Genomic DNA, 18,172 nt, shown 5'->3' on the forward strand with positions numbered 1-18,172 from the left:
GATTAAAAAAAAGATTGTGTTTTCTGGCTAACATGGTTTCTAGGTTCTTTATATTTCCTCATTGTGGTGACTTTTACATTTGTTAAATTTCTCTTGGAAATGACAATAAAATCAAATCTTTACTTTTATGTATTCCCTTGTCCTTTTTTCCCCTCTTTTTTTCCCTTAAGAATCAGCACCTTATTTAAACAAGTTGGGTTGGAACTACTCTAATTATCTGCAGAAACTTTTTATCTTTATCATAATTTGTCATCACTGTAGAACCAACATTAAAGTTGGTTCTAAGCACCTAGTGGTCTGATTGCACACAAACAGCTAATTCTGAGATAATTGCTATGTCTGCAAACTGTTGCTTCTCGCCTATTAAGATGTCAATTTCATTTCTAGTAATGTTGTCCTATATATACAATATTCAGTATCTTCCAATTCTATTCTTTTTGTTTAAAAAAAAGTATTCATAATTAATGAGTGTGAAACTTTTGAACAGTCTACAAGCCCTTAGACTCTAGTAATTTTATATTGAACCATATTTTTCCTGTTTCCATTTTTGATTTGAGGTTGCTAAATGTTGAAGTATATATTAAGCTAGTGTAGAAGACCTTGTCAGGTTCTTCATAGAACTTTATTTCATCCTCTGCAATGGATGTTTGTGTAAGATTATAACTATCTTTACTGTGATTGCTTTGTTTTTATATGGAGGTATAACTCCTCAGGTAACTAGAGCTTTGTCTCCAGGGCACAAAGTATAGCTGATATCTAGACAGCATTCTTGTTTCCCGCAGTGGCCCTCTTGTCCACTGTCCCTGGCAGGCCCATACCACTTGCATTACCACTTCCACTCCCTTACCTGGTCTAAGGTCACTACGTCCAGTGGTCCTATTGCTATAGGACCTGATTTTACTTCCATATTCCCTCCCTACAGCCTCCACCTGTGGATTAAAAAAGTCAAGAGGACTATACCAAGGAGGTTTGGGTCAGGTTTTCTGTGGGGCAGGCTGCCACTTCTTTTGGTAAAACTGTACTTGATAAGGTAGGATTTTTCTGCCCACCCAATAAATGAATTTTCTTTAGATACCAGAATTCCATTTTATGGCTTTCTTACAAACATCATAAGCTTAAGGAAACAAAACTAATTCAACTAAACAATGTTTTTTGTTGTCTTTGAGGCTGAGAGGAAACTGATTCTCTGCCTATTCTTTATTTGTATCTCCTAGGAGAACATGCAGGCCAAATTTCTTTATAGCCATAATGTTTTATATCTTCTGCTTTTGTTGATAATAAGGATGTCATTATGGCTATGAGTCAATTCCTCTAGTGGTAGATCAACTCTTTTGGGCAGAGACTAAAATAAAAAGTACTATCAGCTGAATTAGTGTTTGTAGTGGATTTAAAAACTGAGATTTTTAGCAGCCTCTGCTTGATTTCTTCCTTCCTCATCCATCATCATTGAAGATATAGAAGGGACTGCAAAGGACTAAAGATTCTTTTATATTTCTTCTTGTTTCATTAGTTGCTTTGGCAAAAAAACAAAATGTCAGCTACTGGCCAGCCTTCTAGTGATGATAACTTGATTGATAACTTAGCCCAGGACTTCCATCCTCAGACAAGCCTTCAGGGTCTCAACAATTATCTTTGCATCAAGAACAGGACTTCAGTGAAAATGTTTTATATTAATCCCACAAGTTCTCTTATTTGCTATGCTGTCAGTGTTTGGTCATCTTTTAGTCATGATTCTTTGGAACCCCATTTGGGGCTTTCTTGGCAAAGATACTGGAGTGCTTTGCCATTTCCTTCTCCAGTTTATTTTACAGATGAGGAAACTGAGGCAAATAGTGTGCCCAGGGTCACACAGCTAGTAAATGTCTGAGATCAGATTTTGACTTAGGAGTTTGTTTTCTTGATCCAAGCCTGATGCTCTGTTCACTGTGCCAGGGATCACAAAGACTTAGGCATGACTGAAATGACTGGACATTTGTTATATTATTGTCATCTAAATGAGGGCATAGAGGATTGACTATGAATAATTAAGATAATGAAATTGTAGTTTTTCAGTTCTGGATCATCCCTTTAGCCAGTTTTCTAACGTGCTTTTTTGTAGGTAGTGACTAAAATACCAGCAGTCTGTGACCAAAGCTTCATTTAGGTGGGATATTGTTAAAAATGGCAACTACTGAACAATATTTTTCCGAGCCCCCCTTTTGCTTTGAAGTCACTGAGTATCAGAAGATATTTTGAATTAATTTGGAAAATCTTGTCAATATCTGACTGCTTGCATTTATTACACAAATACAAAGGACTCTCGAAGGCTTTGGTTCCATAGACAAGATTTTAGGCAAGCTGGACAAGTGCTTCTATGGTCAGTATAGTACAATAGAAAGGGCACTGGTTTTAGATTCAGAACTAGTTTTGAATCTTGGCTGGCCTCTATGACCCTGGACATATCACTTTCCTCTTTGGGTCTCAGCTTCCTTATCTGTAAAATGCTAGAGTGACCTCTGAGATCCCTTTTAGCTCTTAAGAGCTAAGACTTAAGTCTTCACTCCCTTAAATAGCTGCTTGCTTTAGATTCAAAAGGTTGAATATCTCTAGCTATGTGGGACATTTAGACCAGAAACTGGACCAAAGGTCTCCTATATTCCCAACTAATGATAAAATTTCAGTGGATGGGTGGATATTAATTAATTAGTAGATTTTTGCTAGATGTAAAGAACTTCCTAACAGTTACAGCTGCTTAAAAAAAAAAGCTGCCTTATAAGGAATTGAGTTCCTTATTGGACATTCATAAACAGAGTTTGGATGGATATTTTTCAGCAATTTTGTAGAGGGTATTTATTCATCTATTAGAGTCAATGTAGCATAGTAAATAGAAACCCAGTTTTGAAGTCAGGAACACCTGGTTAAATCCTGCTTCCGATGAAAACTGATTGTGTGGTTATGTAATCCTGGGCAAATCATTTAACTTCTTAGTCACCAATACCACGAGAGTAACTAACTCTCTGAGTCCATCATTTGCAAAGCAGCTGCAGATCTGCATTGGTAGAGGAAGTTTCTTTACTAGAAGTTCCTTATCCCTCTTCCAGACTCCCGCATTAATTTATTCATCTATCAAAAAGGTAGCTGTGCTAGATGAGAGATTTTTAACCGTTTTTTATGTCATGGATCCCTTTGGCAGTTTGGTGAAGGCCATGGCCTCTTCCTCAGAATAATGTTTTTAAGTATGTATTTACATTAGAGCAAAAAAGCCGTTAGAGTGGCAATGGCTGCAGCCAGTTAATGGTGGCAGACTGTTAGCCTGCCTGGTCCCTGAAGGTAGTTTTGGTATTGTGCAGACATGTAGGCCTTACTGTCATGTCTTTGCCTCTCTAACACAAATGAGTAGGAAGAATTAAACAAACAAAAAACCACAGACGGAAATGAAACTGAAAATGAGTTGTCTGACTCTAGTAGAGTGATAGCTGTTTTGAGATTGCAGCTGTGATCTGAGTCATAAATTTGAGAAAATACATGTGCCCTTTGACTATGGGTGTCTGATTTCAGCTGATCAACTGAAGGGTACAGGTTGTTTGAAACAAAGGCTAAAAGGCTTGAGAGTTGGAATAGTCTTTTTAAAGTTTGGGGAGGAAATGGATAAAACCTATGTGCTGTGAGTTTGGGGGAAATAGCTTCTCCCCAGAAAAAAGTAAGCTCAGAGGTCAAAGAAAGGGAGGTACAGGGTTGTATAAATAGACAGACCCTCCCTCAGTATTTTTATTCAACAAGTCTACAGTTTCTATCTTGAAGGAGGCTTCCACTATCTTGGAGACCTCTTACCCCACCTGAATGTTCTGATGAGATTGACTAGAGATTGACTTCTACCCTCTGCCCCACCAAGATGGTCTGTAGAGATTGATTACCGGGAAACACCTCCCAAAAGAATAGCAGATCTTTGACAACACTAGAGACAACAAAGTTAGGAATCAAGCAAATCAAAGTTATGAATACAATCCCAAGTTTAAGACATTCTCCCTATCCCAAATCACCTGATAGCTTGTCCCTGTTTTTCAGTGTCCCAAATAAGGAAAGTGACTGAGCAGTCTCAAAACAGGCTCCTTTTGCCTCCTATAATATTGTCCAAGCTATGTAAAATTACACCTATCTATCTATCTATCTATCTATCTATCTATCTATCTATCTATCTATCTATCTATCTATCTATCTATCTATCTTTGCCCATCAGCTGATACTTCAAGCTTTTTATCTTTTTTCTTTCCCCCCTGATTTATTGACCTTCAGCCAAATGGACTGAGGTGGGAGGAATAACTCTCCAGGAGGATCTTAGGATGTTTGGGTTAAGGAATTTCCCCAAGATTATCAAGTTCATTTTACTGATGAGAAAATTGAGGCCCAGAGAAGGGATATGACTTGCCCTAAATCACATAGGTAGTAAATGGAAGAGCTAAAATTTGAACACTGGCCCTCTGAATCGGCAAGCACACACAAGGTCCCTATATTGTCCTGGCTCTCCTTTACCCAACTATAACGATTAATTAGAGAAGAAATGCAAAGTAACACGTAGAAAAAAGACCTGCCTTACAGTAGTGAAGACCTGGATTCAAGTCTTGACACTGACACTTACATAGTGAGTACATGGACCAATCCCTTAACCCTTTAGTGTCCTAAGCAACTAAGACTTTCAATTATTGATTGACGACCTTCATGGAGGGAGTTTCCATACCAAAAGTTCTCCATACAGATGAAATCACAGGCACATATAAAAACAAACCAAAGCAAAATTAACTGGATTATTAAATCCAGTAAGTATTAGATTAATAATTATTAAGCTAATTTTAACATATTACATTGATTAGAAATGATTGCATTACATAAGCTTTCTTCCACAAAAAGACTTGCAAAGGACATACTGACCAATTCAGCATACTTCTTAAATAAAACTTCACATTTTTCCTCAGCTGTTGGCAGTCTGTTCAGATTTTGCATAAGCAGGGTAGCTTCTTTGCCTTAGAAAGGGCAAAAAGACATGTTTTAGAAAGCAAACTAGAATAAATCAGCACTAAACACAGGGTTCTCTATACCCAGGAGGGTCTTAATGCATTTTACCCCCTTAATGAAGGAATGGATAAGGACTAGTGAACAAGAGACCATGGTGACCCTATGGAAGTATGAACATTTCATATTCAATTTCTTTAACTATAGTGCCTTGAAAGTAGTAGGTGTTCATTACATATTTGTTAACCAACTTATTTAATGCATGGAGTCAGGCTCACAGTTAATTGTTCACTTCTGATTTAAAGTTTAATACTAATCTCCAGTCCCCTCTGGAATTATCATTGATCTAGAGCCAGAAAGTACCTCAGAGGTCACCTAGTCAAATCCTATCATTTTATAGTTGAGGAAACTGAGGCCAATGGAGCGTACATGACTTGACCAAGGTCACATAGTAAGTCTCAGAGACAGAACTGAAACCCTTATTCTTTAACTCCATAGCCAGTGCTCTTTTGACTGCCCCATGTATTCTAGCAATCATCTTTTGTGTGATCTTCATATGAATTGGGTAAAATTCTGTGCTGCCTTCAGTGGAGATGGATTGAATAGGTCTGAATACAGGCTGCTTCTGAATATAAATTGAACTCTTAAGAAAAGAAAAGAAATCATAAAAGTATTTCATTTTTAAAAGGAAAAGCAGCATAAGGATACAATAGATTGTTTCTAGATAACATGTTTCCATGTTGTCTCTCCCAATAAACTGTGAGCTCCTTGAGAACAGAGACTATTTGCCTTTCTTTAAATCCCCAGTGTTGTTGTTTGTTCTCAAAGAGGACCAGGACATCAGGAAGGTGATGCCATGACTTACAAGTAAATTGAATTTAAGTGAAGGAGGGCTGTGTAAAGTCACCAGCCTCATTTTCTCCTTCAGAGTCACCTGGGTTTAGTGGCAAGATTGGGACAACTGGAGATTTTCCTTCCTCATTCCCCCCACTCTCCCCACAGTACTAAGCAGATTTCCTGGCACATAGAATCCTTAACAAGGACTTGACTTGATTAATGTGTACAAAAAATGAATTGAAAATTATAGAATCAGGATCTAAGACCTCAACAGAATATAACCTATAATTAGATGAAATTTAAGAGTAAATTTAATAAAGTATACTAATTTGGGTGTAAAAAATCAACTCACAAAGAGAGCTCAAAGCTTTTTGCAAACCATGTATACAATAAAAGAAGGAATCTGGAACAAAGTATCGAGGGTAGAGCCACTTAGAATTTTTGTCCTCTACTTCTTCCTATTCCTATTTGTTTTCATGGGAGACTAAAAAGGATACCAGAGTTGAAAAAGGTGAAGAAATAGTTCAGACCTAGACAAACCTTGACTGTTTGTTGAAAGGGCAATCCTAGAAATTTATTCTGAATGGGTTTAGTTGGGCAATCAAAAATTAAACTAGACTGACAAGGACTTTCTTATCCTAAATCATACAGAAGCTTATGAGAGAGGGAGACCTTGACCTTGTTGGGAAGGGAATAGATTCTAACTCACTGATCGCTACTGGCAGGCCTTTCAGTATCCTGGACTGTGGTTAATATAGGTCTAGTGATGTGAAGTTGAAAATGACAGCTATGTGTTCTCTAATAGTATTTTGCTTGTCTTACTTCTGGAGTCCAATGTATTTAGATTTCTTTACTTGCATTAGATTTCACCTTGCTAATAGCCATATTTAAAATATTCTTTAAAATCGAAAGATTATTCTACTTGAAAGAGAATTTAAGAGAATAAAAAAATTGGGGAGTTATCCCTTCTCTTTTTCTGTTATCATCTATCTATCTCAAGTAGTCCTATCCTTCTGTGAGCATCGTTTTTTACTCCCCAATCTCTTTTTGTTGCCCTTAGTATATCCCATCCTCAGGTTATCCTGCAGGATAGCATTCTTATAGAATTTTTACATGCTTCTATATTCATCTCCAGCTACCAGCTCTCATTGCCATTTTTAGTATATTATCTTTCAAAAATCACAGTTGGTCTATGAGTTTCTTATGTATCCACATCACTTTTTTGTCTCATTATATGTGTTAATAGGATACTATTTACTATATTATATACAATTAAAATAATTTTGAAATATTAAAAATTCTAGGTTATAATATCTAGAAAGTGTTACTTTCAGTGTCCATGGTACACAGTACATATGGGACTGACTGGTACAGCCAGCATTGCCAGGCATGGAATCATGTTTAATAAATATTTGTTGATTGGTTGTCAGGAGGCTACCTAATTTAACCAGGACAAGGCTTTGGTTCTGTGAAATTAGTTCCTGAAATTTAACTATTGGAATTCTTCTCACTCTGTACCCTGACAAACATATCTTATTTCTGAAACACAAAGCAAAGGAAACTAGGTAATAATATAGATTATTTTCCTTAGGTCCCCATGGCCCTTACTCTACTAGTGAATTGAACTGGGCAATCATTCCAGAAGGAATCCTAGAGTTCTCCTTTACCTCATTCCATAGAGGCTAGAAACCTTAAGCAAGCTCCCAGATTTCTCTTTTCTGGGTACTTACCTTGTCCTCTAGTTCTGTATATCATAAATCCAGGGATGCACTGGAGGCAACTTCCATTACTGGCAAGAGCAACTGTTAAATCAGGCTTTAATTTACTGTTTTGTTGCCTTACGAAAGTGATAGAATGTTAACAATGCAAATCAAACTCAAAAGTATGTGCTGCATTTTGGAGAGCCAGTTAAATTTAACAACATATTGTTGTAGAAATTCACTAATTCCAGAGTCTTCTGCCTCCCTGTACTATTTCTGGGCTCAGTTTATGACTTCTCTAGAGTCATAGAGGTATGATAGAGTTGACAATCCTTTTTCTCTTGTTAAAGTTGCCACCTCTTTTCCATTTAGTGATCTCTGACCTGTTTATTGTTCCATAGTGGAATATCAGTGGAATATATTTTTTTGCTGAGTCTCACAGGGCAGAATTAAGAACAATGAGTAGATGATGCAGAGAGGAAGATTTGATTTGGCTTTCTGTGTGGAAAACCTTTCTAACAATTAGAGTGGCACAAAAGTAAAATGGCCTTTCTGGAGAGATGTTGGGATTCGTAGACTAAATGTTGACTTGACAGTAGATGAGTCAGTTCATCAACTCTTTATCCAGTACTGTGCTAAGCCCTGGGGGTATAAATAAAAACAAAAGACTACCCTCAAGGAGTTCCCCTTCTAATAGTGAGACAACATGCAAAAAATTATACATATAAGATATATACACTGTAAATGGAAAGTAATCTCAGGGAGATGGTTCTTGTTGTGGGTTTGGGGAATGAGCTGACTAGGAAAGATCTCCTACAGAAGGTGGGATTTGAAATATATATTGAAGAAAGCTTGGGAAACCAATCAGTAATGTTGTAGCAAGAGTTCATAGTCAGATAAGGACTGAACTACAAGACTTCTGACATCTACTCCAACTTTCATTCTATGATTATAATTTTTTATTATAGGAGGTGAAAGAATATTCCTTCTTGCTCTTTGATTCTTAAGATTTCACCTTATGCCGTATTGCCTGTCAGCATTCAGCTTTTGTCTTAGATTGTCAACCCTAATACACAACATTGCTTTTTGACAATTTAAGGTGATTATCACCTTATCTTTCAGGATATCTTTAGGTAGGTCTCAGTGAAGCAGAATAGGAAAACTATGAATCTTTATAAAAATCAGGTGGTAGTTGGTTGTGATATTGCTTTATTTAGAATCCCCCCTTTCCCCCTGCAAAAGAACACTCATTAGTTGAATAGGGAGGTCCAGATAATAGCCATTGGGTGTCAGGGTATATTCTTTCCTAACCTGAACTAGAAGGGAACTTAGATTTAAATGAAAATCTTTCATGTTTACAGATAAGGAAACTAAAGCACAGAAAGGTGGCATGTGTTCATGGTCACAAAGTTAGTAAGTGTTAAAGGTGGACCTTGAACTCAGTGTCTCTGGCTCCAAATCCAGCATTCTTTCTACTACATCTCTGCCTCCACCTGTGTACCACACTGTCTCATAAGATATTCTTTCCTTAGGAAAAGTTGCTTTAAAACTTTAGAGTCTTTGTCATACCCTATTTGTTCTTATCTATACCTAGCTTTTCCATTTTGCTTTCCTGCAAAGACAGAAAAGTCACAGAATTATAGAAAGGTTACAGATGGTAGGACCTTAGAGATTATTTTCTTCAATCCTCTTCTTTTACAGATGAAGAAATTGAAAAATTTAGTGAATTGCTCATATTATTTGGCCCAGTGATAGCCCTATAAGACCTATATCCCCCCCCAAAAGAGGAAAAATACCCATATATAAAAAAATTTATAATAACCTTTTTTTGTAGTGGCACAAAACTGGAAACTAAGGGAGTTCCAATCAATTGAAGAATTAATGAACAAATTGTGATATAAAATTATGGAATACTGGTATCAAATCTGACCTCAAACATTTACTAGCCATGTGACAGTGGACAAGTCACCTAATCCTGTTTGCCTCAGTTTCTTCCACTATAAAATGAACTGGAGAAGAAAGTAGCAAGCCATTCCAGTATTTTTACCAAGATAATGCCAAATAGTGTCATGAAGAGTCTGACATGACTGAAAAATGGCTGAACAACAACAAAAAAATAAGTGTGCTGATTACAGGACAGTTTCAGAGAAACTTGGGAAGACTCTTATGAACCGTCTCAGAGTGAAGTGACCAAAACAAAAAAAAAATTCATACAATAACAAAAATATTATTAAAAAAAAAAAACAACAACTTTGGAAGACATAAGCACTCTGATCAATTCAGACACTAACCATGATTCCAGAGAATTAATGATGAAAGGTGTTACCATGACCTGAAAGATGTGAAGGATTGAAGACACACAATGGGACATACATTTTTGGACATGGCCAATGCAAGAATTTGTTTTGCTTGACTACACACATTTGTTGCAAGGATTTGTTTTTTCTGAAAGGGAGAGAAAATATGCTTACTAATTAAAAAACAGAACAAAATAGAAAGTTTTTTTAAAGAAAGATCTAATAGACCATTCTAGTCTCATTTCATAAAAGTAAAAACAAAACAAAACTTGAACTCCTTTTTTTTTTAATAAAAAAAGGTTGTTTGTATTTTTGTTCGTGATGAGGCAATCCGTAGAATTACAGAATGCAGAGCTAGAAGGAGCATTAGAGATCATTTAACACAATCTCCTCGCTTTACAAATTTTAAAAATGATTTTACAAATGAGCAACCCGAGCCTCAGAGAAGTGAAGTCATTTGCCCAGTCAGGGTTTTTGACCCCTTCTAATGCACCACTGCTCATCATTTGTGGACCCTGTTCTTGGAGTAATTTTCTTCTGATAATGTGGATGGATTTGCGTGAGCCATTTACTTTGTCCTACTCTGCTCCTATCTGTAAGCAAAATGCACATTTACAAGATATCTGAAGCACATTGTAAACCACGAAGGTGTAATATAGATACAAATTATTAGTACTTGCTGCTACTGCTACAGTTGCTAAAAACAACAATGATAATAATCTCATGACAATAAAAACAGAATTGTAATAGATAGATATCTGACCTTAGAGACAGGAAGACCTGAATTTGTCTTGTCTCAGACACCTATTAGCTGTTACTTAACCTTTGTTTACCTCCTTTTCCTTAACTGTAAAATAGCAATAACATAAGCACTTATCTCCCACTTATCACTTACTATGAGGATCAAATGAGATAATATTTGTAAAGTGCTTAGCACAGTACCTGGCACACTAATTTAGCACATACTTAATAAATACTTTTTTCCCTTCCTTTCTATTTGCTTAAACAACAACTCCACAGAAAAATGTTTACCTGGCTGAAAAACAGGTACCATATATTGTTCCTTCTTAAAACCTACTAACTGATTCCTTCTTTTACTATATTCCTATATTTTTTACTACTGTACTCCTCTATTTTACTACCATACTCTTACATTTTACCAGCCTACACACTGTTGTCATCAAATAAGATAAGCTGTTGTAGTGACAGACTGGGTATATCTAGCCTACCTACTGGTGGCTAGGTGGTTAAATGGCTAGTGCTGGCCTTGGGGTCAGGAAGAAATGAGTTCAAATGTGGTTTGAAATCCTAACTAGCTGTGTAACCCTGATTAAGTCACTTAGCTTCTGCCTGATTCTCAACTATACAATGGAGATAATATTTGCACCTATTTTTCAGGGTAATTGTGAGCATCAAATGAGATGATACTTATAAAGTGCTTGGCACAGTACCTGGCAGGTAGTAGGCTTCATAAAAAAGTAGGTGCTTATTTCCTTACTTCCTACCTTTCTAGGCTTATTATATGTTACTTTACTCTCTTGCCAAGTTGTCCTATTTTTGTTTCCCCAAATGAATGTGTCAATTCCAGACTCCTTGACAATGCACAAGCTGTCCCCTGTACCTGGAAAGTATTCCTTCTCATCTCTGTCTCTTAGAACCTCTAGCTTCTTTCATGGCTCAGCTTTTGTGTCTTTCCTACAGCAAGCCTTCTCTGATTCTCTAAGTTGTTAGTGTCTTCTCCCTCCTTCCCACAAATGATAATCTATGTACTGTTTTATTTACATTCCTATCCCCTCGATAGAATGTATGGTCCTAGAGAACAGAGACTAAGCTATTTTCTTCCTTCTCTCTCCACTGACTTGCTTGGCACTTCATAGATAAATTATTACTTGTTGGAATGCATTGGATTGAATTGAATTGGGTGACAGCATAACCTCCCAGGAGGTGACAGGTATAAAAAATCAGTAATTTCCCTCTTGGTGTATTGGAAAAGCTAAAGTGATTGTAATATTTTTTCCCCTTTCTATGTATCAACCACATTCTTTTCTCAGTTTTGAAGCCTAACATTTAGATGCATCTATCCACCCTTTAAAAATAAAGTCTTCTTTGGGGCCGATCTTTCTGAGCAACAACAACAGAGAGAAGGCTCAGTCAGATAGAGGGTGGGTGTGGAGGAGATGACTTTGCTAAGGAAAAGAGTTTGTGTTGTTTCTGCTGCTTCAGGTTTCCCTGGCACTGGGATGTTATGTGGGATTATTGTGGCCCAGGGGGATCAGACAAAGGGACTTGTCTGTCTTTCCAGAAAGGCTATAATTACAGCAAAGGGGAAGTGAGGGTAGTTTAGGAAACCGAGGAATGGACACAAAAGAGAAAACCTACTTTTATGCAGGGGATTGCTTAAAGGAGAGTACTAACTGAATTCTCCCCAAAGTGTCATTCAAAAGAAATCTGCGTCTCTTTTGTGTTCAGTCTTGGTAAGGCATGTGGTGGGCATATGGTCCCCATACTGTGAAATGTTCAGTTTATGTAGGGAGTATAAAAGGGAGCATAGCCACCTGCGCAGCAAGAATAACAACGGCCCACATATGGCTGTGGGGACTGCGCAGATGTAGTCTGAGGGAGCTGTGGAATATTAAGAGATTATTTTTACATCAAAGAAAAAAATCTTAAATTAAGATGAGCAAACCAGCTGTACACAAGTGGTCTGGGAGCTGTTTAAACTTCTAGCCTGAGAATGATTATTCATAGCAAGTTCAGGGATCCTTTATTTAGCTTTACCAAATCTTATAAATTTGCTTTTCTCTTCTTTCCTTCCCTTCTTGTCTCCCTGCCCCACCCCAAACCCCACCTTTTTGGGAATTAGTTTTCTCACCTGTAAAGTGAGGAGATTGTACACGATTGGTCTAGGATTCTTGTAACTTTTTATGGTTCTTACTGTGAATAATTTTAACCCTCCTACGAATAGTTGAGAAAAAAATTTTAGAGGATATTTTATACTTTTAAACTTTTTTAGTATTATTTTTACTTGATTTCAAAAATTTATTTTATTTATTTATTATTTTTATTTAGTATTATTTATTTTATGATTAGATTTATTTATTTTGTTTGTTTATATTATTAGATTATGATTTATTTATTTTATAGGATTTTCTGATTAGACTTAAAATTTTTCTACCAAACTTGAACTTACAAATTGATGCTTTTAGTCTTTGGAATTATAGTCCACATTTGAACAACTTTGTGTCTCCTATAGTTTAATATTCTTTATTTTTTATAAGTTTTTATTGATTTGATGATCTTTATATTGGATGTTAGACCATACTTGTGATTTCCCTAGGGTAGAGAAGTCTTACTGAGGAAATTCTATCAATGAAGATTCTTAGTCCTTGCTCTGCAATTAATAATCTTAGAGCAGGGGTTCTTTTTTTTTTTTTTTTAATGTTTTGGTTTCCTTTGCCAGTATTGTGAAGCCTGTGGACCTCTTCTTAGAATGTTTTTAAGTGAATAAATTAAAACATATTTGATTATAAAGGTAATCAGTTATATTGAAAGTTATCAAAATATTTTTGAAAAAGTTCGTGTCACAGGCTAAGAAACCCAGTGAATGGGGCACTAAGAAATTAAATGATTTTTCTAGGGGTCACATCCCAATAGATGTCAGAGGAAAATCCAGGTTTTCTCAAGTCTGAAGCCAATTCTCTATCCACTATCCCATAATGCCTGTATAATAGTCTTTATCCTACTAATCAATTAATTTTATTGAGAGAATTTTGGAGACAACCTTCTCTAAATACCTCATTTTATGGATAAGGAACCTAAGGTCCAGAAAGAACTACCTTGTTCAAGATCACACAGCTAAATAGTTATAAAGCTAAAACTAAAGTCCAGATCTTCCTACTTCTAGTTCTAGGATTCTTATTTCACCAAACTATATGCTTTGGCACTAAATTTAGCTAAAGAAACAACTGCAAGATTCTTTGCTAGGTTACCTGCATAGGAAAAAGAGTGATTGTGTAAATGTTGTGTTTAAATTCTTGGTAATTAAGTGTTTGGAACAGCAAAGAAAAAATTAATTAAAAATCTTGAAAAGTCTAGTTTTGAGAAAGGGGGGAGGGGAGAGAAGAAACCAACAAAAATGCCCCTTTTCTTTGAAAAAATAGGAATAAAAGAAACATCACTCTATCTGACACCAAGACCCTACTGTATTGCTTACTCTGCTGCCAAAACAGAGGAGAGAATAAATATGATCTTTTGGGGGGAGCGGCGGAGTGTGGTTTACAAACATCAAGACTTTTCCAGAAGGCTCAAGATCTGACTCCCTCATAAGCCTGCAGCCCAGGCTTCATTGATTTCTATCCACCCCCCCCCCAAAAAAAAAAAACCCGTATCTCTCTCTCTCTCTCTCTCTCTCTCTCTCTCTCTCTCTCTCTCTCTCTCTCTCTCTCTCTCTCTCTCTCTCTCCCTCCCTCTCTCTCCCTCCCTCTCTCTCTCCCTTCCTCTCTCTCTCCCTCCCTCTCTCTCTCTCTCTCTCCCTCCCTCCCTCTCTCTGTCTCCCTCTCTCTCTCTCCCTCCCTCCCTCTCTCTGTCTCCCTCTCTCTCTCTCCCTCCCTCCCTCTCTCTGTCTCCCTCTCTCTCTCTCCCTCCCTCCCTCTCTCTGTCTCCCTCTCTCTCTCTCTCTCCCTCCCTCTCTCTGTCTCCCTCTCTCTCTCTCTCTCTCTCCCTCCCTCTCTCTGTCTCCCTCTCTCTCCCTCCCTCTCTCTGTCTCCCCCCCCCTCTCTCTCTCTCCCTCCCTCTCTCTGTCTCCTTCTCTCTCTCCCTCTCTGTCTCTCTGTCTCTCTCTCCCCCCCATCACCTAGAGGACTTATAGTTTGTATTATGAAGTTTATGTATTGCTTATATTGTTCACTGTTGTTTTGTACGTGTCAGTCTAGTTTTTTCCAGCAAAACTGAAAGCTTCTTGAGGGTAGGGACTTTTGTCTTCTGCTTAGCATCAAGAGACACCTAGGTTCTAATACTGGCTCAGACACTTCCTTGTGTGATCCCAGGCTAGTCCTTTTACCTCTCCAAGCCTCAGTTTGCGCATCTTTCAGATGGAGATAATAACACCTGCTATGCCAACCTCCTGAGATTATTGTGAGGAAAGTGATTTGTAAACCTTAGCAGCTCTTTGCAAATGTGAGCTTTTATTATTATGCTTCTTAGGCCCTCACAGAGTCTGTCTGCCTCGTCACTAGGAACAAATAGTAGGTCCAGAAAGTAGTGGATAAATCAGTAAGTACTTATTTGCAAGTCTAAAGGGAGTTTAGAGGGGAAGAAGTGTACTTATACTTTCTGTTTTAAAGCTTACAAAGTATCTTATATATATATATATATGTATATATATACGTACATACATATACGTATATATATATATAAATGATTTGGAGTCACAACTATTAGTGATACTGAAGATAAAACGGAAGCTTAGAACTTTAAGTAACTCACTCAGTGTGATCACAAACACTAAGTGTCAGAAGCTAGATTTGAACCCAGGTTTTCTCCATTCACAACACCTTTCTTAAAAGATCACATATAACTAAATCCATGTGCCTTGTAACTTGGGGCAAAGTGGAACTAGATGGCTTTTCCTCTCATAAATCATTTTGACAATTTGGAAATTGAAAGGTTTTAATAAAGATGAACAATAAAAATGAACAGAAAGAAGAAACCACACTAAGAATCAGTCATTGTTCTTTCCCTTTCTCTTCCTCCTTCTTTCTTCCTTTTCCCCACTCCCACCATACATTTTTCCAACTTCCCTATGAAAAAGTAAAAATAATCAAATTTGGAGACCTAAATTTTGGAGATTTAACACCAAAGTTCTAGTTTCCTAAATCAGGGATTGCTGAAATCGTTCCTCTAGGCTAAGGTTTTGTTAATGGTATATAGTATTGCTATGTCCTTTAAAAAATGTCAGGCATACACAGGAAAGCCCTTACTATTCTGGTTTGCATAGAGGGCGAGAAAAGAGAAAGCAGCTGTGAAGTCTTTCTTGGGATGACCAAATGCTAGAGTGATTTTTGAATCTCTGCCAGTTACACCAAAAGGATCTTGAATTTAACCTTGAACTTTTGAACCTGTTGGATTATCTTTGGTTTTATCTCAGTTATTTAATTCTAATCTCTTACATGGGATGGATCATCTGTGCTGAGTAACGGTTACTTTAATAAGTTATTTAGCCTTTCTTAAACTGTCAACTGTTAGTGTTGTTTAGCACCTCATGGTGATATTCCATGACAGTGTAGAATTACTTTTCAATTTATCTAATGTATTCTGCTTTTGGATCACAATGGGTCAATAAACAAAGTGAAGCTATCTGATTAAAGGGGTTTGCCTGGGGTGTCACTATTATTTGGTTGAAAAGCTAATAGATACTGGGCATCCCAACCTCCTATTTCTTCTTTGTGCCACCTTTTCTGATCCTAAAGTTTTTCTGATTTTTTTGCCTACATAGCAATACACACACACGCACACACATTGCATTCTCATTGATGGAAAGCTCTAACATTTTGTGTGCTTTGGGGCTGTTGATGAATGACAGGATTAGTCATCTCATAAAATAAAATTTTACTCTTTCATTCAGTTGTGTTCTGCTATATCTATGTTCCATTTTTAAAAATGCCAAAATCACTTACAAGATAATTATGTTTGAAATGCTCATTTTAAAAATTAATAATTGTATGATTAAGCTCTCTTTCTCCATTGGTATTATTATAAATGAATACATGGGAAAATAATTTTTTCCTACAACTGATCCATTTTTCTTTTGTTCCCTGTATTTACGACATATCTAGATTATTGCAATCATCTACAAATTGATTTTATGGGAGGAACCTCATAGTCAAGTGAAAGTTTATTTTATATATTAGAGAGAACTGGGGACCTTTATAGGTGGCATTTCTCCCTTAGCATTCTATTATAATCATTTTGTCAGGCAGTCATTCATTCAATCTTTGATTAAGCAAGACACTACAATCAGTCACTGACTTAAAAGAACTTATAGACTACTTATCCATTCTACATTACTGCCAAATTAATCTTCTTGAAGCATTGTTAGTATTAGGTCATTTCCTTGCTCAGAGATTCCCAGTGTGAATCATTGTCTATGAAATTCAAACTCCTTTGCAAGGTCCTCCACATGGATAGAAATTTATCACCTCCATCCTCATTATGAACCCTTTCACATAGCCACACTATTCCTTCACTGTTCCTCAAATATACCAGGTAAGTTCCTGCCTCTTGGCCTTTACTGAATCTTGCCTGGAATTCCACCTCTCCCCTACCCCATCTTAGCCACCTAATTCAGTCCTGTTCCCTTTTTGATACCTAATTAAAATCTTAATTCCATCTACAAATCTCCTCCAAACTGGATCATGGGGCTTAGAGCTGAAAGAATACTTTAGAGACCACATAGTTCAACTCATTTATTTGACTGATGAGAAAAATGAGACTGAGAGAGGTCAAATAAATTATCTAAGTTTACATAAGTTATAGTAAGCAGTAGAACCAGGATTTGAACTCAGGTTCTGACGTTTTCCACCAGAACACACTGACTCCTTTCACTGATCTTTCTATGTTTCTGTTGAGAGCGTTACCACACTTCCAAATCACTCGAGTTTCAGACTTCAGAGTTCTCCTTGACTCTTTCTTCCCTCTTATTCCACATAGCTCATTCTGCCTCTATGACATGTCTTGTACCCACCCCGTGCCCTCTGCTCACATAGTCTCTCTTTTCCCCTAGTCCAGGCCTTTATCACTTCCCACCTGGACTACTGCAATGGCCACCTACTTGTTCTTTCTACCTCTCAACTCTTCTCTGTCCAATATACCCCCCAATATCTGTCAAACTGATATGCCTAAAACACAGGCCTGACCATGCCAGTATCCTCCATACTCAAAAACCCTTAATGACTCTTGATTGCCTCTAGAATAAAATATAAACATTTGAAGTCCTATACATTATATATCCTTTCTACCTTTTCAGTCCTGCTTCACATGACTTTCCTTTCCTCAATCTCTGTTTCAGTCAGACTGGCCTTTTAGTGGTTCCCTGTATATACCATTCCTGCCCTCTGACTTCTCACCTCCATGGCCATATCTTGAATGTCTTGAATGAAATCCCTCTTTACTTCTTTCTCATAGGATAATCCATGGTCTCCTTTGTGAAGTCTTTTCTGTTATGGCTATTCATCAGCACTCTCTACTTTCTAAAATTACTACACACAGTTATTTTTTCTATACTTTACATTAACTTATTTCTATTCACATTGTATCTTCCTTATCCTCTCCATCCCCCAATAGCATGTAAACTCC

The 18,172-nt window shown here is 37.0% G+C and overlaps 1 protein-coding gene across 2 annotated transcripts in view; it reads right to left on the reverse strand.

Annotated features, from left to right (window-relative positions):
• The window catches only part of TXLNB (taxilin beta), an 85,639-nt gene that overhangs the window by 50,252 nt on the left and 17,215 nt on the right, over window positions 1-18,172 (reverse strand). For both annotated transcript variants that reach the window (XR_011974566.1, XM_072643468.1), the window contains exon 3: window positions 4,906-4,997. Coding sequence is in view for 1 of the 2 variants with exons in the window: in XM_072643468.1 (XP_072499569.1) it covers window positions 4,906-4,997 (92 nt within the window). In the remaining variant the exon portion in view is untranslated. The remainder of the gene's footprint in view (window positions 1-4,905; window positions 4,998-18,172) is intronic.

This window comes from Notamacropus eugenii, chromosome 2 (assembly GCF_028372415.1).
Source record: "Notamacropus eugenii isolate mMacEug1 chromosome 2, mMacEug1.pri_v2, whole genome shotgun sequence".
NCBI lineage: Eukaryota > Metazoa > Chordata > Mammalia > Diprotodontia > Macropodidae > Notamacropus > Notamacropus eugenii.